The following is a 25,400-nucleotide window of genomic DNA, read 5'->3' on the forward strand; positions in this document are numbered from 1 at the left end:
ATGGGTAGTGAGGAGTAAAATCAAAAATTTACGCCCTTAGAAATCCTGAAGGTGGTGATTGGTTTTCGGGGCCCCGTACGCGGCTAGGCTCCCAAAAAGTCCCACACATGTGGTATCCCCGTACTCAGGAGAAGCAGCTGAATGTATTTTGGGGTGAAATTCCACATATGCCCATGGCCTGTGTGAGCAATATATCATTTAGTGACAACTTTTTGTAATTTTTTTTTTTGTCATTATTCAATTACTTGGGACAAAAAAAATTAATATTCAATGGGCTCAACAAGCCTCTCAGCAATTTCCTTGGGGTGTCTACTTTCCAAAATGGGGTCATTTGGGGGGGTTTTGTACCGCCCTGCTTTTAGTCATAAACTAAAAGCTGTGTAAATTCCAGAAAATGTACCCTAGTTTGTAGACGCTATAACTTTTGCGCAAACCAATAAATATACGCTTATTGACATTTTTTTTTACCAAAGACATGTGGCCGAATACATTTTGGCCTAAATGTATGACTAAAATTTAAGTTAAATAAGTTAAATAATTAAGATAATAAATAAGTTTATTGGATTTTTTTAATGACAAAAAGTAGAAACTATCATTTTTTTTCAGAATTTTCGGTCTTTTTCCGTTTATAGCGCAAAAAATAAAAACCACAGAGGTGATCAAATACCATCAAAAGAAAGCTCTATTTGTGGGAAGAAAAGGACGCAAATTTCCTTTGGATACAGCATTGCATGACCACGCAATTAGCAGTTAAAGCGACGCAGTGCCAAATGGTAAAAAGTGCTCTGGTCAGGAAGGCGGTAAATCCTTCCGGGGCTGAAGTGGTTAAAATATAATCCAATAATATCCTCTTGCTGACCGCCCACAGTACATTTACTGTGGGCGGGTGGCACATACAGGCATACATTTTGCCTGTACAGACCCAGGAAGGCACCACGGCTCACTTTACTGGACCGCTTTGAGTGGCCCAGGGATCATGTGATCGCTATGCGATCACATGTACACAATGTCAAAATAGCTGTTATGAATGAATGTAATTGTGATTGGCCCACAGCTATCGTGTGGTACCTGGAAAAATCCCAGCACCCTGTACAATGTAATTAGCTGTAGGCCCCCCCCGAGTAATGCCCTGTTACCATGGTGACACTGAACTACTCTGATGAAAGTATATAAATAAATAGTGAGAAAATAATTTAAAACGTCAAAATATATTTAAAATATTAAATAAAATTATTTTAAACATGATAAACATCTTAAATCTCTTAGATTGAGCTTTTACGCTCATCAAAACAAGGCACCCTACAGCCAAATTTTTAGCTAACAGGATTACAATGCAAAGAGCTAAAGCTCAAATTCCACATCTTTTCCATCCTTTTAAACAAATGCAAACTTCTAAATCCTCAAGACATAGCGGATGCCTTTGTGGATTATTATCCCTATATAACCTGAAAGAGGATGCCTCTACACCTCAAACCTCAAACCTCAGAAACTTCCATCCAGTCCTTTTTGGCACGACTACACCTCCTAATCTATCAAGGACACAATTGGAGATGCTTTACTCTCCATTTACAGCCCTCAAAATTAAAAAGGTTATAGATTCTCTTTCTTCTGGTAAATCATCTGGACCAGACAAGTTCACTAATAAATACTACAAATTTTTAAACAAACTCTTTCACCACATTTGGTAACTTTGTTCCAAGATGCAGTGTCTGATAAGTTGTTCCCCAAGGAGATGCTGAAAGCATTTGTGGTCACACTTCCTAAAACGGGTAAAGAGCTTAAAGTACCGGTAAACTTCTGACCTATATCCCTGTTAAATTTGGATGTGAAAATCTATGCTAAGTTGCTGGAGAACCATTTGATTGAGGTAATCTCTACATTATTCACAAAAAACAGACAAGCAGCAGATGCTACCAGACGTATCATCAATATCCTGCACCATGCGGAGACAACTTGAACACCTTCTCTGCTTCTCTCTATAAATGCTACGAAGACATTTGATAGAGTCCACTGGCGACATATGTGAATGGTTCTGGAGAAATTTGGTTTTAAGGGATCAATTCTTTCTGCCAATCCTAGCACTCTATCTGGAGCCATCTGCACAGGTCTACACCTCCAGCCTTCTATCCAAGACATTTGGGATCTCAAATGGTACAAGACAGGGTTATCTAATTTTTCCGTTGATTTTTCGCTTAAAGGATAAGTTGACTTTTTATAAAAAAAATTATAAATGCACATTTTTTTTCAAGTTAAAAAATGTGCATTTATTATTTTTAGTTGCAGGAGCATGGAAAGCAGCAAATCACTGATACCATGCATGTCTCTTGCACACTGTCAGTGTATCGGCTTACCCGTATATCCCATATGGATAATCCAATACTCCCTGACAGGAAAACTCATTTAACTACCACAATGCTCCACAACGCTACGGTAGTTCATTGAGAACTATAGTAGTTCATGGCATGGTATAGTAGTATGGTAGTTCAGTCAGACACACGGCTGTTTTCAAATAGTGCTAGCTAGTACATGGAACTTCTCCCTATACTGCTGCCACAGGGAGGAAGGAGCAGCGGATGGCGGCTGCAGCACTGAGAACATGTAACATGTTTCCAAAGGTAAACTTATCCTTTAATGATACAGTCATTGGCAGAGGCCATTGGGTTCTAACCCATTTTAGTACCCTATCCTATAATAGGGTCATCTCTGAATTTGGACCTAGGAGTACACAAATATTTTCACCACAATATGAACAAATCAAATGCCTTACTCCTGGCCCGCACATAGCACTCCGTATCTGGGCATAGTTTTAACATCCTCCACAGCAACACTATTGGAAGCCAATTTTAAACCCCTTATTGAGAAAATCTATATGGATCTCCAATGCTTGTCCCCTTTTAAAATGATGATCCTTCCTAAAATAGTCTATGTCTTTCATACATTACCAATCCTCGACAAGCCCAGAATTATAAGTTTCTTTGGCAGCGTTCCTCAAATGATATATCTGGCAATGCAAAAGAGCCACCCATTTAGCGCAATTAAAATACTGGTTTAATCTGAGGTTTTATTGGTAGAAGTCAAGCAGTATCTAGTAATGAGATCAGCTAGTCAACTTCTTCCTATGTCATGACCTAAAGTCTGACCAGGAAGTAAGGCAGAAGTAATCAAGCAATGCTTTCAAACATCTGTGAAGACAGTCAGAGGTTATCACAGCATACAGGTGACCCGGAAGCGGGATTTCTGCGTCCCAATCATTAGGCTCCCATTCAGACCCCAGTCTCTTTGCTGGGAGCGTGCTGTGCACCATGCTCCCAGCACAAAGACAGATATGCATATATGTCCAGTCCAGTGAGGCCGCATATTTGTGTACTGTCTGGGTGAAAGGGTCAACATTTAAGATGTATTATATTTCTTTGTCATAGAGTATTGCTTTTATATGTAGTTTATTTTCTGAAAGTTACATGTGTGCTAATATTTAACAATATTTTTTCCAGGAAAAGAATTCAGGAAAGAAGAGACAACACAAACACTGCCAGATCTAGGTCAGTATGTGACTATATACTATATGGCTGAGGAATGTAATGATAAGTGAGCACAAATAGTAGAATAATGCCTCGTACACACAAGCCAAATGTGCGTCAGAAAAAGTCCGATGGGAGCTTTTCATCATATTTTCCGATGGTGTGTATGCCCCAAACTTTTTCCGTCAAAAATTGTGACGGACTTAGATAGTGAACATGTTCTAAGTTTTTCCGATGGAACTAATTACTATCAGGAAACCTGCTCGTCTGTATGCTGTTCCAACGTACCAAAAACCATGCATGCTCAGAAGCAAGTACGAGACGGAAGCGCTCGGTCTGGTAAAACTAGCGTTCATAATAGAGATAGCACATTCCTCACGCTGCAAATTCTGTGATCTTTTTAATGCAGCACATTCTTTTGTGCTTTATAATGCTAGAAGAATGAACTTGTTTTGCTGCTGATATTCACAGTTCTCACAAACTTATTTCTTTATTATTTCTCATGATTAATGAATAATCTTTTATTATTTTAAAGCCAGATCTCCAGAATAATGTTTTGAAATATTTTTTATAGTCATTTTTTTTAGAATTTTTTATTTAATCAAGATCCCCTTTTTTTTGGATTATTGCAAATTTATTTTCTAGTGATCTCCATAATATCTTTTTTTTTTTTTGGTGTGTCAAGTTACCACAATAACATTATTATCTTGTATTTTGTAACTTCAAGGAGGTTGGTTGGTGTCCCTTGTTAATTTGACATTGTATTTTTGAAATGTACCTGCCTACTCACAAACTGTCTGTCCATTTTTATAAAAACACATAGGCAAGTATTTTCAGAAAATAAACTATCCATTTTTTCTGGGTAACAAAATAAACAGGAAGGCAACGCTGGAGAAACTTTTGGAATTTGCGAAGCCTTTTGGCCCCAGGGCACACATCAAGTCTGTTGAAACAAAAATTGTTATCTTGAGGAGTCCAAATAATTTGGAGCCCAATCTGGTCCAGGACTCCCAGAGATCAGGACCAGCAGCAGATGACATATATGTCCCCAGGCTGTGGTACTACACCAGCCTGCATCTTCTGTCAGACCAGACTGAACCCAGGCCATCACTTTCTTCTCTTCCCTGCAGCTCTCCCTCCACACTTCCCTGCAGCCTTCCTTGGAGGCTGTGGCTCTGGTGGAGGACTTGTGGCAGGAGGAGGAGGAGGATGAGTGAGATCATATATGTGGCTGTTCTCTGTCAGCTGGCCCCTCAATCCCTTCTGAAGGGCCTCAAAAATAATTGCTTCACAGAGAAAACGTTGGCCCTCCTCCAATTTCAACAATCTTGTGGCTAGATAGCAGCCATAGGCCTCTTCAGTGTCGGGTTGGCTTCTGAGGATATCACTCGCTTCCCTAATGAGGCCCAGTGCTGCCTCCTCTGTCCTCGTCCCGTTCCTGGGCCTTTTTGTTTGAAGGCAGAGGGGAGGCACCTGGGATTGGGTGAGGCTCCTACTGGGGCCAGCCACCTCCTGGCTGACACTGGGCCCACCCACCTCCTGGTTGTCACTTGGCATGGCCACCTCCTGGCTGACACTGGGCATGGCCACCTCCTGGCTGACACTTTCTAGACCCTCCTCCTGGCTGAGCTCATCCTGTGTATAAAAAAGGGATATATAGTATGAGTTTTTGCTTCATCAATCACACACAATTTTTATCTCATGACTTGCAAATTGAATGTTAATAAATAGAAAAGACTATCATTCTGACCCCAGCATTTTTCATTCTTGTGCCAATCATTTTTGACCACTACTGTCTATTGATATGTAAATCACTTGCTTTTAAATCATGAATTAGTTATCAATTATAACATCTAGTTAATATCATTAATATTAGGACAATAAATATGTAGTAAAATAATATACCTGGCTCCAGCTGGGCGCATCCACTTCTTCCAGGATGGAAGGCCCTTGTTGTTTCTCGTCAGCCTCTGCTGGGGTTGAGGGAAGGGTGGAGGGAAGGCTGCAGGGAAGTGTAGAACGTGATTCACTGGCTTCAGTCTGGTCGTCCAGAAACCACAGTTTGTTCAAGTACCACAGCCTGGGTACATACACTTGCGCTGCTGATGCTCCTGATCTGAGTGATTTCTGGATCTTATTATGTGCCTTCCCATACATGTTCCTCAAGATCCCAATTTTACTTTCCAAAAACCGGATGGTTGCATCGGGGACCCGAGTCTTCACAAATTCCAGAAGTTTCTCCAGCGTTGTCCTCCTAGCTTGTTTATTATAATATAAGGTGTTTTTCACCTCCCACAAATTCCTCATTTCCCTGTATCTGTCTATGAAACTGGCCATGAATTCTGGGTCCTTAAAGTGATTCATCTTTGCTGTAAGACAATACACAAGCCAAAAACACTAATGTCAGCCTAAACTCTCATTATCATATGCCAATATAGGCCTCAATCTTGAAGCAGTATAGGCCACTGTGATGGGCCAAGTTCAAATTTTACCTTCGTTTAGGACGCTCGCCACTTCCATTCATCCTTCCTCCACACACAGATCATACGTATGACACATGCGTGTTAGCTTGATATAGACTGCGCATGCGTGAAACTCAGACCCGCATCGCCCGCCCCTGACGTTCTCTCTTGAAGATTCCCCACCCCTTCTCTCTTCAGTGCGCAGTAGGAGCATCATGATGGATAAGGAGCAGGTGTGTGGAAATTATTCCAGTAACAAGGAGAAGGAAAGCCTGGAGCCCGAAACGTCACGATTCCGGAGGAGAAGATTTAAGGCCTCCAATATGGCCTTTGAAGAGATGGTGGAGATGGTGTACATCTTGCGGAAGAACGACCATGATGGGAAGCATGGACCGTACACCATCCCTAATTTGCGAAAGGCCAAGATCATGACGAAAGTTGTGGAGTCTGCGGCAGAATTTTGGGGTACGACGCTCCAAGGAGCAATTAAGGAAATGTTGGTCAGACCTTAAACTGAAGGAGCCAGATCAGTATAGAAGAATAAAGAGAGTGCTTCTAAAAAGTAAGTACTTGTCGTGTGTTCCTATCATTAATATTACTTGCATGCTGCTCCATGTGTTTTTCTTTACTGTTGTTCAGTTTAAAATGGCAAATTTCATGTTCGTGGGCACAGTAATCGGTCGTAGGAAACATTGTTCGCTCATTAAATACAATGTTTTGGGCAGATACAGGTTAAATACATTTGGTCATGCCTATTTGTATAAAATTAAGTTTTGTACATTGCTGTCTTGATGTGTTTGTAACTAGAATGAAATGCAAGCTTGATTCAGTGTAATGTAAGGAGAGGACACTCAGCAGCTGTTTACATATCTGGACTCAGGAGGAGCACTAGTGTGGGACACAAGAACAAACGTTTTAAGGTGTCCCACACAGGTGCTCCAGTGGATACTTGGGGTGTCTCCATGTGTGAAAATTGTCACAAAAAGGTAAGTTTTCCAGCTTTGGTAAGGTCAAAAATCATGTCTTCAGCTTGGAACTCTGCCCAAAACAGACAATTGTACCCCACTTCCCAGCAATGTTTCATATTCCTAATTTCTAGACTCAAATATCTGTGTGCTAAGTATACCTTTTGTTTTATTCTCATAGGGGAGAAAAGACTCGGAGGACACCACTCAGAGAACACCAGGGACCCCCCACATCACCAAGAAGGGGAAATCAGCCCAAGACCCCACCCAGGGATCTGGAGGAAGGAGAGGTGGAGGAAGTGGGCGAGATTGTCACCCAAACAGGTGAGTGTCTGACACCCCAGCTTCAGGTAATCTATGTATGCCTGCATATTTATAATACATATTTTTTAACCAATTTTTAGGTGATGTGCTGGTTGTTGAAGAGCAAGCTGAACCTTTCACAAGTGACAGCGCCCAAAGGCTCATCCACAACATCATGGTGTGGAATGGTGAAATAGACATTATAAGAAAGAAACTGAATGTTATGGAACAACAAATGAAGAACATGATAGATGTGTTGGGGAGAATAAAATTGCTTTCAAATCCCATCCATTTTCCCATTTGTTGGACTAAACCAAAAAAAAAAAAAAAAATTGAGAAAAATTTTTATAACGCACATGTGAATGTGCACAGAGTAAAAATTTTGATAATCAACAATGTGTGGCTTCTTATTTCAATAATTTTGTGTTTACAGTGACAATGGGGCTTATTTACCAAAGGAAAATCCACTTGGCACTACAAGTGCACTAGGAGAACCTAGGAGACAGCCAAAAAGAAACACAAGCAATAAAGAAAATGCAAGATTTTATCAGATATCATTTTTTTATTTGTAAAAAAATATTTAGACATCGTCTGGCATTGCAATGGCCCCCCAGCCGTAAAATAATTGACATATTTCTTCCAAACTTCACGAGCGCTTTGGGGTGCCAAGCCAGGACGGCTAGTATCCAGGCCCGTCAGGGTATTAGCAGGAAGTCCTGCCTCAGGGCCAAATGAGGCTATATAATTGTGTGCATTTTTGCGTAAAAAGTTGTGCAATATGCAGCAGCATGAGATTATGTGGTTCAGTTTGTAGTCTGCCATGTGTATGGCTGTCAGAAACAGGCAGAACTGGCTGGCCATTATCCCGGAGGCATTCTCAATGACTCTTCTTGCTCTGGCCAGCCCGTAGTTAAAAATGGCCTCATTAGGTGCTCGCCTTGACCGAATGCTTCATCAGCAATAAAGACAAACCGGAGTCCTACAACTTTGTCCGCATCAGGTGGCAATCCCAGGCCACCACTCAGGAGACGTTGGTAAAACTGTCTGGGCAAAGACTCCTCCATCCAACATCCGGCCATTCTTCCCCATGTCCACATAGAGGAACTCATATTGTGCCGACACCCCCGCCATTAACACTATACTATTAAACCCCTTATAGTTATAATAGTAAGACCCCGAATGGGGTGGTGGCACAATGTGGACGTGCTTCCCATCTGTAGCCCATCCACAGAAAGCCCCAACGGTTGGCAAAATGGGAGGCCACAGTCTGCCATTCCTGTGGCGTTGAAGGAAACTGGAGTCAAAACAGACAAAAAAATATTAGTACTTTTGCACATAACATTGCAAGCAGATTAGACACAAACATTCTTGACCAACATCAGTATAACATTCATTTTAAGGAGTATTTAAAGCCAAAATTATAAGGCCCACTTATCAGATTCCCCCCCCCCCTCTGATGGCCCATTGTAAAAATTTTAGGGGGGGGGTTTCAAGCTGAGTTTGGGACCCCCAAAAAAAAGCCTCTGGCACTCTGCATGAATTTAAGGACAACAATAACATTTGAACACATTTTAGGGGGTGTTTGGGGTAAAGCACTACAATGGACCTGACAAAATACATTGTTAAGTGACTAGGCTAGGTGTGTATGGGCCCAGGATAGCCTGCTGGGGAGGTTAGTGAAGGGAAATATGCATGAAGGACAAAAAAGGAGCATTCTAAACGATTACAGCATGCATGAGAACAAAGGGGACATTCACAGCATATTACAATCATGGTAATTATGGAATGAGGAAAGAAATAGAAAACATTAGCAAACATTAAATACAATAGAATGTGATGTTAAAGGAGAAAACTTATCCTAATATAGTCCTTCTGCAGGACCTGAATGATAGCAGAACAGGTCTCTGGGATAATGATCCCCAGAGCCTGGGGGGAGATGCCTGTCGAGAACTTGAGGTCCTGTAGACTTCTCCCAGTCGCCAAGTACCGCAACGTGGCGACTAGCCTCTGCTCTGGAGTGATGGCTTGCCTCATGCAGGTATCCTGCCTGCTAATATAAGGGGTCAGCAAAGCCAACAGATGGTGAAACACGGGGTCCGTCATCCTGAGAAAGTTCCTGAAATCATCATAATTATTCTCCTGGATCTCTTGATGCAAAGGCATATGAGAGAATTGGTCACGCTGGAGTAACCAATTCTTGGTCCATGAACTCCTCCCCACCCTGTTCATGGACTTTGCTTGGGTCAAAGAATGAACTCCAACACCAAGCACCCGCATAGCACGAACTCTATGATGAGTACGTACCCGCAACATGGCTTCAAAACGGTCGGCTGGTCAGAACGGACTAACAGAACGCACTGAAGAACAGCAAGGCCTGTGAAGAGCGAGCTGAAAATCAGAAACGAGCGGACAAGAACACACTGAAAAAACAGATATGAACTGTATACACGCTCTGAAAAGCAGATACAAACCCACAAGCACACAAACTGAAGAGCAGTAAGGGACTGAAAAGCACGAAAGCTGAAAAGCGCAAATTGTCTCTCACCAAACTTTTACTAACACGAGATAAACATTAGATTAGCAAAAGGAGCCCAAAGGGTGGTGCACTCGCTATTGCACTTCCTTTTTCTAGTCCCGTCATACGTGCTGTACATCACCGCATTCTGGACGGTCGGACTTTGGTCGGACATTGGTTTGACCGTGTGTAGGCAAGACCGCTTGAGCGGAATTCCGTCGGAGTTCTGTCGGAGTTCCGTCTGAGAAACCTTGGGAGTTTATTCCGGTGGCAAAACCGGTCGTGGGTATGCGGCATAAGAGATGTTTCAAATGATTATTTAATACTTTATTGAATTGTATCATAGATTCATGATTTTTTTACCTAATTCCCTTGCATGAGAGTTCATTTTGGTCTAAGGCCTTATTTACACGAGGCGGATCCACTCAGCAGAGTCCACCAGCTCAGCAGGAGATCCCTCCATTGATCTCCACTGAGCCGGCGGATGACAGGTCCGTCTCTGCTCACTGAGCGGGGAGGGGCATGTCAGAGCGCCACCGATTTCTATGGAGGGATCGGACGAAAAACAGACAGCATGACACAAAATTATAAAAAATGCTGTGTCATTGGTGACAACCATAGGTAATTTTCAACTAAAAGTCCAATCAAAGAAACATCAAAGTGTTGTAGTGGTCAAATACCAAGCAATAAAAAACAAAAAAAATCAAAAAATCAAAAGGCAGATAGTGTTCAAAAATTAAGATAAATTCTCAAAAGCTTCTGGATTAAATCTTCCTAGTATTCGGCAATCATCAAGGGAATAATAATCCATCACCAGCCACATAGTCTACTCACAAGATTGTGGTGACTCCCATTACAGGAGTCAAAGGCACTTTATAGACATGCCAGAAAGATTTCCATGATCACGGCTTGGTACAGGTGCTGGAAATCAGGAACGCTGTGACTGCATGGACACTGGATGGATTTGGTTGAACCCTCAGATCGAGATTGGTCAGTGAAGACCGTTAATGGCATGAATGGGGAGAAAATAAATGGAAGGATATAAGCTGAAAAATCCATTAAATTAATGAGCAAAATTAGGCTGCCATCTTGTGGCTAAAAGCCAAAATGATATATCTAGACTGCCATCTTGTGGATAAATGCCAAATTATGCAACTTATAAATAATTTAAAAAATTGTGCAGTGAGAAAATAAAATTATAGAATACATTTTTTTTAGAATAAAAATTAAAATAAATTATATTGAGTTGGAAACACCCAATCATGAATTAAAAAATATAAAAAATAAATTTAAAAATTAACGAATAACAGGGATGAGACTGGAATTTATTACCCTTTAACAATATAAATCAATAATTTGACATATAGCAATTCAAGTCGATATCAACGTTAATACCTGCCGGAGTAAGTATATTCAATTTATATATCCACTCTGTTTTGTTTTTTGATATTCTCTGAACCATATTTCCTCCCCTCCAGTCAACATCCAGCTTGTCTATCCCAAAAAATTGGGCCAAGCTGGGATCCTGACATGGTGAATTCTGAAATGGTTAGGGAGGCTTTGTTTCGGAAACCCATTTTTCATATTGGTAAGGTATTCATTCATACGTGTGCAGAGATTTCTTTTGGTACGTCCAACGTACTGTAACCCACATGGGCAAATGATAAGGTATGTTACTTGGGTGGATTTACATGTGATAAATTTATCGATCTTGTATTCTTTGCCCGTGCTAAAGGATGTAAAGTTTTCCATATTTCTCATGTTGTTCCTAGTTAATTTGCAGGCCTTACACTTCCTACAATAAAAGAACCCCTTAAGGTCCAAGAAGGTGGTTACTTTCTTGGGGGGTTAAGTACGTTCGGGGCCAATTTATTTCTCAAATTCGGTGCACGCCGATAAATGAATCTGGGGTGTTCCGGTAATAATCTGGATAAAGTTTTGTCTGTCAACAAAACTGGCCAATGTTTTAAGAAGATTTTTTCAACACTTTTATAGTCCCTATTAAAATTAGTCAAGAAAGGGACATAGTTCAACTCACATTTCTTTTTAGCAGTATACTTCAAAAGTATGTCTCTGTCCATTTGTAGAACAAGTAATTGAGTAGCCCTAAGGTCATTTTCCCGATACCTTTTCTCTTTAAATATATCAATCAATAGATTGGATTGAAACATGTAATCTGATATAGAATCTGATATAGAATCACAATTACAGTACGCTCCAATTGCCTGTGAACCTTAGTCCATAGCAATTCTGATTGATGTTATTTAGAAACACTTCCAATGCCTCCACTGTGCCATTCCACAGAATCATAATGTCATCAATATACCTTTTGTACAGGTAGATCTCAGGGATGTGGGCTCCAAATATGCTGTGGTCCTCCCAATGGCTCAGGAGTATGTTTGCCACACTGGGAGCCTACTTGGCTCCTATCAACACCCCTTTGATCTGCCTGTAACAAGACCCCTCATGCCAAAAGTAATTGTTAGACATGGCTAACTCTAAAATCACAATCAGAAATTCTTTCTGTTCAGTTTTGAGACTGGACTTAGAATAAAGAGGCCTCCTTGTAGTTTTTAAAACATCTTTTTGAACAAGGTTAGTATAAAACGATTTGACATCAATCGTAACAATGATTGTGTCATCCTGAACCGGGATATCCTTAAGTAAGTTCATAAGATGTTTGTTGTCTCATAAATATGAGGGATAAGATTGAACAATGGGCTGCAAAAAGTAATCAACGTAGTCACCTAACCTGGAAAAAATAGAGCTTTTGCCACTGATAATGGAGCTTCCGGGTGGGCATTGGGAATTCTTATGTATCTTGGGCAATTGGTAGATTATGGGGAGTCTAGGTGCATCAGGGATGAGATATCTGGCTTCTTTCTTATTTAGAACTCCTGCTTCTTTGGCTTTACGTACACTATCCTTCACTAGGGTTTTGAGTTTTTTGGTGGGATCACACTTAATTTTTTTATAAGTCATATTGTCACCTACCAACCTATTGAGTTCTTTTGTATAGTCATCTCTATTTAAGACTACAATTCCACCCAGTGTTCCCAGTCTGTATAGAGACAGAAGTGTTTTCTGTGTGATTGCTAGGCGCAGGATGCTGACGTGACACGTCAGAGCGTGGGGAGGGTCCTGACGGCGGCGCCTGTGTGAGGGAGCTCAGGCGGGATGTTCAGACCGAGCAGCGTGAGCGCAGAGCGGGGTGAGAGCCCGCAGTAAGAATGGCAAAGGATGCCCCGGGACCGACCTCCCCACACTGCACCATCACAGTAGTACTGCAGTGGCTGGGAGACGCTGGAGGTAGTCGGATCCTCCATGTGAGAGGCTTGTCCCTGCGCTGCTGGACGAGCGCTGCTCCCCCCCTGTGTGCTCCCCCCCGCAGCCCTTCTCATATCCCTATAAGCCATCCGGAGCTGACACCGACTGGAGTGAAGACAAGTGAAAATAAGAGGAACGGAGGTGGCATGTACAAGCAGCTAGTGATACCGGTGAACCAGGACATCTCTGGCACGGTGAGAACAAGCACTGTTTGAGAACACCCTGGGAGGTATGCAGATAAGATAAGGAGCCACTTCAAGGTATGAAAATTAACTCTCTCTTACCTCAAAGAAGTGTCAAGCCCTTGAAAATTAATGAAGAGGCGGGGGTAGGCAGAGGAAAAGAAAGGAAAGTATACCTAAAGCTATTTAAAGACATTTAAGGAGATTTTCCTAAATAACTATCTCTACTGACAGTATGTTACACTGAATGACACACTATAAACTCTCTTGCGCATTTATCTACACTCCCATTTGTGCTAAGCAATTTTTGAGAAATTTCCAAGAGACCGCTTCCCAAATACAATAAAAATATTTGGGGTGGACATTTGGCTTGAAAACCATTAAAACTATTAAATACAACATACGCTTGCACATTTCAACAGGCCTTTGAAAAAGACTATACCATTCAAATAGCGATGTTCCCCCAGCCCTTAGGGGTTTCAGCTGGATGGTCAGTTACCTGCGCCCCTTCTGGTTAAATATAAGTCGCAGCATTGTGTAAATAAAGAGGAGGGGGAAAAGATAAAGGAGGTAATATGAGAGGTTGATCACAAAAAAAATCAGAACCCAAGACCCCAAGAGAAAGCCTCAATTCCAGTACAATCCAGAAATATCTTAAAGACGTGAGTGTAAAAAGTCCAGGGTTGGAAAAGAAACAAACAGGAACAAAGGAAAAAAAGAAAGAACTGGTGAAACAAAAGGGGGAACAAGCGGAGAGGTCCAGGGAGGAGCAGGCAAGAAGGCCGGAACGCAGTGAGATGGAGGAGCAGAGAAATATAGCTTTAATTCCCACCAAGTCAGAAATTCTGGAAATGTTCTTCAAGCTTGAAAACGCTATAAAGTCAGAGATATTGAATGTCCGGACTGGCATGGGCCACTTACTGCACAGAGTAGAGATGGCAGAGGAAGCATCAGGAAATCAGGCTGAAGAAATACTAGAATTAAAATCGCAGATGAAGAAAATGCAGAGCGACTATCAAATCCTGCTATATAAATTAGAAGAGCAAGAAAACCAATGTCGTCGCCAAAACTTGCGGATTAGATCTCTACCTGAACAACTAAATAAAGATCTGGTGATCAAAATGAAAAAAATCTTTAATCCAATCCTGGGTAGACGGGAGGATGAGGCCCTAAAGATAGACAGGGTACATAGGATTAGAAAGCCCCTAAATCTGAGACAGGACGCACCCAGAGATGTAATTATTAAATTCCACTCATACGAAGATAAAGAAAAAATCTGGAGAGGACTTCGGGGAGCTTCCCCAGTCTGTTTTGAGACTATGGAACTACAAATATTTTCGGACCTATCTGCAGGAACTCTGGTGTGTAGAAGACAGTTAAGACCGCTGCTTGATCAACTAAGAAATTCCAACATAAAGTATAGTTGGGGGTTTCCTTCATCACTAGTAGTCCTGAAAGAGGGAAGATCGATTAGGCTGAGGTTCCTGGAAGATCTCCAAGATTTTTGTGAAAGAGTGGGTATTCCAGTACCAGACATTCCTAGATAATAGTTGCAAGGACTCTTTTTGTCCTTTTTTTTTTCTTTTTTTTTTCTCTTCCTTTTTCTAGATCCCAGAGAGGATCTTGTTTTTGTATTTTGGGCGCTTATTGGTATAGGGTTTGCCTTTTCCTCAAACTATAAGTTACAGTTATTATGGATGGGGATGGCGGGGGGGGGGTAGGGGGGGGCTAATGCAGGTAAAATGCAGTGGAGGGGGGTCCCGGGGAAGGATGTGGATTGGTTTGGATCACTCGTCCCTCCCCCCTCCTTCCCCGCTTGTTGCGGGGGTGGGGGGGCACTGGTGGCAGCGGTCAGAGTCGCACCCTGGGTAAAGAAGCGCGTGGCATGGGATCAGTTGTGATTCATGGCCACGGGCTCAGGGCCGGACCGGGGTCGGGATGGAGGTTGGGGAGTTGGGGGGATTTGGGGTGGGGGGGTGGATGTCTATCCTGCTGGGATGTGAACAAATTTTTTTTGCAAGATTGTTGATGCTAAGCAGACAAAAACCTTAAATAGATTGAAAAAAAATGACAGAGCTAAATTTTCTATCATACAATGTGAAGGGCCTGAACTCTCCGGTTAGGAGACAAAGTATTAAAAGAGCTACATCACTATAGAGATGATGTTGTATTCCTCCAGGAGACCCACCTTGCCCTGGATACAAGTATTAGGTTATATTCTCCTGCATTGCATACCTGGATTTATAGTGATACGCCCATAAGGAGAGCTAAGGGGGTAGTAATCGGGTTTTCAAGGTCGGCTAGTTTTACACTGATTAACAGATTGACGGACCCTGAGGGCCGCTATCTCTTTTTGAAGGGTAAGCTGGGGGGTAAAATGATCACTCTTGCTAATATTTATTGCCCGAATAAAAACCCGACTCTATTCTTAAAGCAGGTTCTGGACAACTTGATGGAGTTCAAGACGGGGGAGGTAGTCTTGGCAGGAGATTTTAATTTTTGTCTTAATCCCTCTTTGGATAGTACGTCCCAGGCACAGGGGACAAGTAAGGCTCAATTAAAAATGATTGGGCGTAAGCTGCATCAATGCCACATTATGGATGTGTGGAGAGTGCAGCATGCAAAAGTAAATGATTACACCTTCTTCTCCCCTGTGCACGGGATGTACTCAAGACTAGAGTATATTATTACCGACCATAGTTTACTTGATGTCGTGGAAGAAACTAGAATAGAAATAACCACGCTATCGGATTACGCCGATCTCAATGAGGATTAGGTTACCTGGGCCCCAAAGACAACCTTTTTCGTGGAAGTTAAATGAAAATTTACTAAAAAATGATATAACGGCTAAAATAGTACAGAAAGAGAGCAAATTTTTCTTTAGGGTGCATGAAACAGGTGAAATAGATGCATCTACAATTTGGGAGGCTTTCAAGGGATATATCAGGGGGATCCTTATATCTATTGGGGCAAGGGAAAAAAAAGAGAGATTAAAAAGAAGGGGAAAACTCATAGAGGAAATACATTTACTGGAACAAGAACATAAAAAAACATAAGGGACACCATCAGGAAAGCTTCCACCAGCTGACTATTAAAAGGGAGGAGTTAAGGGATTGTATGGAACAGGACTCTATGAGGGCCCTAAATAAAATAACGAGACAGATATTTTTGGGGAAATAAGTCAAGTAAGCATCTCGCGAGGTTATTGAAAAGGAACAGAGACTTGAACTTTATTGAGAAAATCCAAAATAAAAAGGGCGAGGTAGTATCTACAACTAAAGGGATTGCAGAAGAGTTCAGGAAGTACTATGAGGCTCTTTACACCGTGAGACAAAGGAGACACCCTGAACAGAAAGAGGACAGGAAGGTGGAAGAGTTCTTGAATGATGCAGGGTTGTCAGGGTTGTCTGAGGGAGAAAGGACTGACATGGACAGACCCATCGTTGAAGCAGAAGTTTATTCTGCATTAAAGGATTCCCCTTTGGGAAAGAGTCCGGGACCAGACTACTTTTTAAAAAAAATATATAAAAAAACTTTGGTTCCTAAGCTTTGCCATTACTGGAACGATCTGGGTACTAAATGCGTAATGGGAGGAGACTCTTTATCTGCAACCATTACCCTGATATTAAAAGAGGGAAAAAATAATATGCTGTGCTCCAGCATATTATTAGAGGGAAAGCGTCCGGGACCAGATGGGTTTACTACTTTTTTTTAAAAAAATATAAAAAAACTTTGGTTCCTAAACTTTGCCATTACTGGAACGATCTGGGTACTAAATGCGTAATGGGTGGAGACTCTTTATCTGCAACCATTACCCTGATATTAAAAGAGGGAAAAAAAATATGCTGTGCTCCAGTTATAGGCCTATCGCCCTGCTGAATGCGGACACCAAATTATATGCCAAGGTTTTGGCGGGCAGGTTAAAGGATAAAATGACGACTCTGGTGCACCCAGACCAAGTAGGCTTTATTCCGGGTAGAGAGGGCAGGGACAATGGAGTACGTTCATTGCTCCTCCTGGAGTCTACCAAGTCCAATGGGTCCCCAGCTCTATTCCTGTCGATAGACGCTGAGAAAGCCTTCGACAGGGTAGACTGGGGACTCATGATTAAAACACTGGAACATATGGGGGTAGGCCCAAGATTTATCACATGGGTTAGTATTTTATATAACCACCCGCCGACATCCGTTAAAATAAATGGAGTCCTCTCAAGACCATTTAAGATGGAGAATGGAACCAGACAAGGGTGCCCATTGTCTCCCCTTTTATTTGTTTTAACCCTGGAACCCTTGTTGGCGTTTATCCGAAACAACCCAAACTGTAGCGGGATAAGGATAGGAGCGGAGGAACACAAATTAGCGGCGTTTGCCGACGATGTCCTTTTCTACATTATTAATCCTAGGATCACGATTCCAAACCTGCTGCAGATTTTAAAAAGTTTTGGCGATATTTCAAATTTTAGGATAAAAAGTCTGAAATCTTAAACATCAACATAGACAAACAGGAAGAAGAAAAACTTTCAGGGGAATTTCATTTTCCCTGGAGAAAGGATATAAAATATTTAGGAGTGAAACTATCCAACTCCCTGAAGAAAATGTATTTAATAAATTACATACCCTTATTAGATCAAATTAAGCAAGATATAAAAAACATGTCCATGCGTCCCCTCTCTTGGATCGGACGCATCAACACAGTAAAAATGGTGTTGGACCCGAAAATCCTTTATAAATTCCAGATGCTTCCGATTTCCCTCCCCCAGCCATATATGAGAGCCCTTCGAGGCCTAATTGCGAGGTTTGTTTGGTGTAACAAAAAGCCACGAATTGCATATAAGGTTTTGACTAGGGGGAAAAAACAAGGAGGGCTTGCTCTACCGGATTTTAATAAATATTATATTTCAGTGACACTTTCACGGGTTATAGAATGGTCCAGGGAGGCCTCGGATAAGAGATGGATTAACATTGAACACAGTTTGAGCAGCACACACTTAGGACACATGATATGGAACCCCCCAAAATACAGAACACTAAGCACAAATACATCGGATTTAACACTTAATACACTAAAATTATGGGATCAGATTCACATACAAAATAAATGGTACTATAACTCTCCTTTGATTTATTTGAAGGATAATACATTTTTCGAACCAGGGACGAGGGAGGTGGGGGGGGGATTGGATTAAGAATGAAAATACACAAGTAAAAGATTTAAAAAAAGAAGGGAAAATGCGCACATTCCACGATTTAAGAACCGAGACAGATCTAATGGATATTGATACATGGTGGTACATCCAGTTGTCGCATTTTGTAGAGAAACTTCCGAAACCTATTAGAGGTGAAGAAGACTACAGGCCGTTTGAGCAGCTTTGTCAGAGAGAAAAACCTAGAAATATAATTTCTCGATTGTATAAAATTTTATTGTCCAAAGAACTGGATGTGCCTCCATATATCAAGAAGTGGGAAAGGGAACTGGGGACACAATGTAGTAACCAGATGTTAGGAAAAATTTTGAAAATGATGCATACTTTATCAGTTAACTTTAAGATGACGGAAACACATTTTAAATGTCTGGCAGGGTGGTATGCGACACCAGACAAACTTTGTAAATTCCAACCTGAGAAATCAGGGGAGTGTTGAAGAGGGTGTAAAAATATAGGTACAATGGCCCATATATGGTGGGAGTGTTCCATCATTAAAGCGTATTGGAAGAAAATTATACTCTTCTTTTTTTTTCCTCTTTATTACAAATTTTGTACAAATTAATCCACATAATTTACCAATATTATTTCCTTATACATTTCTTCATATATTTCATTTACATTTACATTCTCTCCTATCACACCATTCTCTCTCCTCCACTCTCTCCATGGTCACTCTATACTTCATTTTCAGGTATTCCTACATCCAATGTAACACATGATCTATTTCACTTTGCCCATATATTCTCATATCTCTGCAGATTACCCCTTTGTTCATACATTATTCTTTCATATGGTAAAACCTGATTTACTGCTCTCACACACTGGGTCACTGTCGGTGTTTTTGGCTGTATCCATTTCTCTATTTGTTTTCTTGCGAGAAATAGTACTTCCTGCAGGAACATCCTATTATATTTACTACTACCTCTCTTCTCCCTTCTTATTCCCAAACAGAGTTCAATTGTAGCCATAATTGGTTCATTTAGCACTTTTCCTATTTTCCTGATCACCTGTTGCCAGTATCTTTCTATGTTGACACAGTGCCACATTATGTGGAGGAAGTCCGCCCCTTCTTGCCCACATCTTGTGCACTTTGATTCACTCATTCTCCCCATTTTATACAACCTATTCGGGGCCAAATAAGTCTGATATACAATATTTAACTGAATTATCCTGTTATTCATTGCTGGGGATACTTTAAAATGGGAGGAGCATACTTCGTCCCATTCCTGGTCACTCATGTATGGTATAGCTACTTGCCATTTACTCCTTATTTCCATTGGTTCCCCCCCCCTATTTTACTCTGCAACAGATGTGAATAAAGTTTGGCTACTAACCCCTTTGGTCCCTGTGATCTCAAAATGCCTATAAGAGGATATTTAGATATTTTTAATTCCTTTCCTCTAAACTGTATCTGTAGCACTTGTCTAAGCTGAAGGTATCTAAAAAACTGTTTACTTGATAAATTATATAGTTTACATAACTTTTCGTATGGTACTATTATGTTTCTTTCATACACCTGTCCAATGCTTATCACCTCTTTCTGTTTCCAGAATTTACTACACTCAAATTTTTCCAGATGTTCAAATGCTGGATTATTCCACAAAGCAGTCTCTGGTGGGATATCAAAGAAGCCCGTTAGCCTCCTTGCCTCCCTCCAGACTGCTCTGGCTAATTTTAGCAGGGGAATTTTTACTCCCACCCTCCTCAGATCTTTTATCTCTAGTCCTACCATGAGGTTTTCTACTTGCATCTTACTTAGTAAGTACTCCTCAATTCTTGTTTTTTTCTCCTGTCCTATCCAGGATCTCAGATGCTTCAGTTGTCCAGCCAGATAATATAAATATAAATCTGGCAGGGCCAACCCTGCTGCATTTTTAGGTCTTTTAGCTTATTAAGTTTTAATTTTCTTCTACCATATACCATAAGTGAATCTGGTTATCTGTGAGTTCAGGTCTTTAAATATCTGTTTTGGTATTTTTACGGGGGAGTGTGCAAAAAGATACAGGCACTTAGGCAATATAATAGATTTAATCAGCTGGATTCTACCCGCCATTGATATTGGTAATTTTATCCATATTGCCAGTTTTCTCTTAACAAATTCTACCAGGGGGATTATATTAACTTTCAGGGCTTCCTCAGGATCTAACGTAATATTTATTCCTAAGTATTTAAATGCTTCGACTATTTTTAATGGGGTCTGGGCTCTCCTTACATTCCCTGTTCCAAGCAGCATCAGTGCAGATTTCTGCCAATTTATTTTGAGTCCTGAAAATATCCCGTATGTTTCTATTATTTTCATCGCCTCCTGCAATGAGGTGTACCCGTCCCCCATGTATAGTATGATATCATCGGCATATAAACCTATATGTTCTACTTTTTCCCCCACTTTAATCCCTTTATACTTTTTTGATTGCCAGTGCTTCAATTACCAAGGCAAATAACTGGGGGGACAATGGGCACCCCTGTCTCATTCCCCTATATAATTTTATTGTAGAAGATAGTGTCCCATTTATTAGTAGGCTTGAACATGGTTGTTTGTAAATTATTTTTACCCATTTTCTAAATTTTTCCCCAAATCCATTTTTTTCAATACTGTCTGTAAGAATTCCCATTCTACGGAGTCAAATGCCCTGGCCGTATCCACCGAGGCCAAGGCACTTGACTACGGAACAAACTCCCTCATCTGTACCATAAATTGGGTTCTTCTAATATTGATTGATGTAGACTTCCCTGGCATAAATCCTGTATTTTTGCCAAGATTTTGTAATCTATGTTCAATAATGATATTGGTCTATATGACGCACATTCAGCTCTATCTTTATCAGATTTAGGTATCAATATAACTGTTGCCTCATACATAGTGGGTGACATTTCTCCCTGAAGGAATATCTCTCTAGACATCTTGGTTAGGGCCGGTACCATAATCTCCACATATTGCTGGTACAATTCCAGCGGTATGCCATCCGGTCCTGGTGATTTACCCTTCCCCAGAGAGAAGATGGCTTCTCTTACTTCCCCTTCCTCTATATCCCTCTCCAGCTCCCCCTTTTGTTGTTCTGTTCATTTAAGGAAGTTTAAATCACCCAAATATTCCTCTATCTCCTCTCCTGTATGGGACAATGTTGATGTATACATACTGATATAATATTTTTGAAAGCTCATGAGTATCTCCTCTAGTGTGTTTACCATCTCCCCTTTCTCATTTCTCACTTCTGAAATCGCCAAAGATGGAGTCTGTTGTTTTATCAAAGAGTTCAGTATCCTATTAGCTTGGTGACCTTGCTCAAAATTTTTTTGATTTTGCTGGAACTTCTTACGTTTAGCATTAATTAGTTGATTCTTATACTGGCGCGCTAATCCCGCCCATCTTATCCGATTTATGTTTGAAGGTTTGGTTATAAACTCAGTTTCTGCTTGTGCACACTCCTGCTCCAATTCTTCTTCTTCCTGTCTATTGGCTCGTTTTATATATGATATTGTGGATCTTGTTATACCTCTTATATATGCCTTAAAACTATCCCACGCCATGCCCCCCATTTTCCTATCTCCATGAGCCTCCAAATACATTTCCAGTTGTTCCGGTATTCTGTCATTTGAACCAATCTGGGTTAACCATCGAGACTGAATCCTATAGCCCGGGCATCTTCCTCTATGCCCTATTTTTAGCTCAAAGGTCAACCCAGAGTGGTCAGACACTCCCTTAGGCCTATAAGTGACAGCTTGTAGTATTGGGAGCAACTTCTCATTCCCCAGAGCCAGGTCTATTCTAGACATGCAGCCTCTTCCTGCTGCATGCCACGAATAAGCCCTAGTTCCTGGGTTTCTAAACCTCCAAAGATCCGCCCATCCAACTTCTTTTATAAATTTTTCCAGCATCTTGGACCCTATTGTTCCTCTTGGAGTATTCCTCCCAAACCTATCCACCTTTGGGTTTAAACACATATTGAAATCTCCCATGCACACAACATATGCCTCTGGATACTCTGACATGAATAACATTGCTTCCTTCAATACTGCCATCGTAGCAGGTGGAGGATTATATATTCCCATAATTACAAATGGCTGTGAGTGCATCAGGGCAAAGACAAAGACATATCTCCCCTCCGGGTCCCTCCTTACCCTGATGCACTCCCATGTCACCGCTCGGTGCACCATCAGGGAAACCCCTCTTGAATATGTTGTGTGACATGAATGGCTCGCCCACTGTATCCAAGGCTTTTTTAAGTAGTCCTGTCTTTCTTTAGTCATATGTGTTTCTCGCATGCAAATTATTTTGGCTTGCACCTTACTAATTTCTGTAAACACCTGCGTTCTTTTTAATTACGTACCCAAACCTCTAACGTTCCATGACAAAAAATAATATTGATTACTCTTATTACTCATATTTATTATATTTTATTTTTGTTTTATTTTACCCTCCTTTTCACCAGAGTTCCTACTTCTCGTTCTTTCCCCCGTGACCTTCCCCTTACCTACATACCCCTCCCTCCTACCCCATTCATTCATCCACACATCCCCATTCACCCAATAAAATTTTTTTAGGGCATTACCAACATAGTGTATTTTGCCCTTATATAGGTAATTCGTATCTATTTCAGCCTATCTACTCCTCGACCCCCCCCCCTCCTATTCTTTTAGGAGGTGTTTGAGGTCAGGGGGAGGAAGAAGAAGCTGCACAAACAAAAAAAAAACAAAAAAAAACACCACATCCTCCATTTATTTGCTCTCCCTTATCTCTTCCCATTTATATGATTATTCTCTATACCCCTCCTACCCGCTACTATTTACTTCCCTATATCTCTTGTGTTTGACTTTATATCCTCGCGTGCCATCCATCTTCCCTTTTACTCCCCCTCTTGTGTTACTCTTGTTCCTCCACCTCTACCCCCCACCCCTTACACCCCCCTAATCATGACCTATTCCCCCCTCCCCCCGCTGTCCCCCCTACACTCCCTCTTCCCGTGTTGTATATATTTGTGTTCATACTTTTATTCCTTAATGTGTTCTTTAATCTCTGCTTAATCTTTAATGTGCCTACCTCCTCTGCCCCCTCCTTCCCCCTCCTTCTCACTCCACTCCTGTGTTCTCTTATCCTTTAATTTCATTTATCCCTTGCTACACCCGTGCTCCCAGAAAAGCAAAAACTCATACAAAAAAATAAATAAAAAAAAAATTTCCTTCCCCTTTCCCTTTTCCCTTTTTCCCTCTTAAAAAGGCCACTGCAAATCAAATATCCCTCCACCCACCAAAGACGAGGAATGAGGGGGAGCGAAAAAAAAAATCCTCTTCCATTCATAAAAAAATAAATAAATAAAAAAATAAATCCCCTTCCATTCATAAAAAAGAAAAAAGAAAAACACAGTGCCTCCTACCCCTTCTCCCTCCCTCTCCTCCCTCCCATGATCAAAATTACAATCATAGACCCCCCTTAGCGTCTATACTTTTTTGGGGGTTTCACCCAGCCCCCATTTTCCCTTCTTTCAATGAGGTAATGGTTTGACAGTCCGCATCCAGTCTTTTGCTTGTTCCGCTGTATTGAAATACATAGTCTTTCCTCCTTCCTCCACTCTCAACCGTGCTGGGTACGCCATAGAATATTCAATTCCTGCCTCTCTCATTCTCCGTTTTACCTCATAAAAAGTGGCCCTTTGCTTTTGTAATTCTAGGGAGAAGTCTGGGAATATTGACACTTTACTGTTCTCAAAGTGAATCTCTCCCTTTTGTCTTGCTTTCCTCAAAATCGCATCTCTGCCTCTGCAATTCAATAGTCGTGCCAGCAAAGGTCTAGGAGGGAACCCTGGCTTTGGTACTGCTGCCGGCACCCTGTGTGCTCTTTCCACTGAAAATGCTGTTGAGAACTCCATATCTGGAAATACATTTTTCAACCATTTTTCTATAAAGTCCCCAGGGTTAAACCCCTCTGCTTTCTCCAGTAAACCGACTATTCTTAAATTGTTGCGGCGCATGCGGTTCTCAAAATCGTCTGTTTTTTTTAGTGCCATGTAGCAATATGCTTCTCTGCTGATAATATTTTTTTGGGCATAGGGTTAACTGCATCTTCCAATATAGATATCCTATTTTCCTCTTCTGCCATCCTATCTCTCATACTGTGCATGTCATGTCTGATCAGTCCTATGTCATTTTTAATTTCATCCATTTTACCTGTCAGTGCTGCATTGCTTGAGTGGATGGCTTCCATTAACTGAGCATTCTCTGCTCCAGTGTCAGCTTAAGCGGCTTCACCCGCTTCTCTGTCTTCTCAGGCTGCGGCTGGGGCGTGCTAGGCTTCTGGATCTCCAGAGCTGATGTTCCGCCGCTCTGTGTCTGTGGAGGGCTTTGCCCGCCATCTTGCTTGTCGGATCGTGTAAATTCCTTAAGGCGATCCGCCGCTGCCTGTTTACTGCTCATACTGCCACCAGGTGTGTCCGTTTGCCGGGTTAAAAGTCTCGGTAGCAGGGACTACACAGGATCCTGACGGAGGCTCAGAAGGCTGATCTCGGAGCTCCCGCTGATCACATCTGCCTGTGTCAGCGGAAGTCACGCCCAGCGAAAATTATACTCTTAATAAAGGAAATTACCAATAAGACTATACAGGAAGATCCATGGACATGTTTATTCCATGGGACAGAGGAACCAATCAAGCAATACCAAACATCTATAGTTCCCATCTTGTTGGATGCTGCTAAGAGTCAGATCCCAAAAAAATGGCAGGAGCCTGAGAGTCCTAAAACCCGAGATTGGTTGTTCTGCATAAATGAAATTTACAGTTTTGAGTGCATGGAGGGGGTTGAATCAGAACATGAGGGGGCTGAACGAAAGGACAAATGGGCAGGGTGGCGAAGGTTTAAGAATACATGGAGTTACGTGGAGGAGATTACTGGCAAAAGTTCAAATGGGTCCAAAATAAGGGAACTATGAGAGGAAA

At 41.4% G+C, this 25,400-nt stretch overlaps 1 protein-coding gene across 47 annotated transcripts in view; it reads left to right on the forward strand.

The window, feature by feature from the left end:
- The window catches only part of LOC141148329 (interferon-induced very large GTPase 1-like), a 420,233-nt gene that overhangs the window by 273,190 nt on the left and 121,643 nt on the right, over positions 1 to 25,400 (forward strand). For 40 of the 47 annotated variants that reach the window (XM_073635662.1, XM_073635664.1, XM_073635673.1 and 37 more), the window contains one exon: positions 3,492 to 3,539. The exons of the other annotated variants lie outside the window; for them this stretch is intronic. In XM_073635662.1, coding sequence (XP_073491763.1) covers positions 3,492 to 3,539 — 48 coding nt within the window. The remainder of the gene's footprint in view (positions 1 to 3,491; positions 3,540 to 25,400) is intronic. 47 annotated transcript variants of the gene reach the window in all.

Source organism: Aquarana catesbeiana, linkage group LG06 (genome assembly GCF_042186555.1).
Source record: "Aquarana catesbeiana isolate 2022-GZ linkage group LG06, ASM4218655v1, whole genome shotgun sequence".
NCBI lineage: Eukaryota > Metazoa > Chordata > Amphibia > Anura > Ranidae > Aquarana > Aquarana catesbeiana.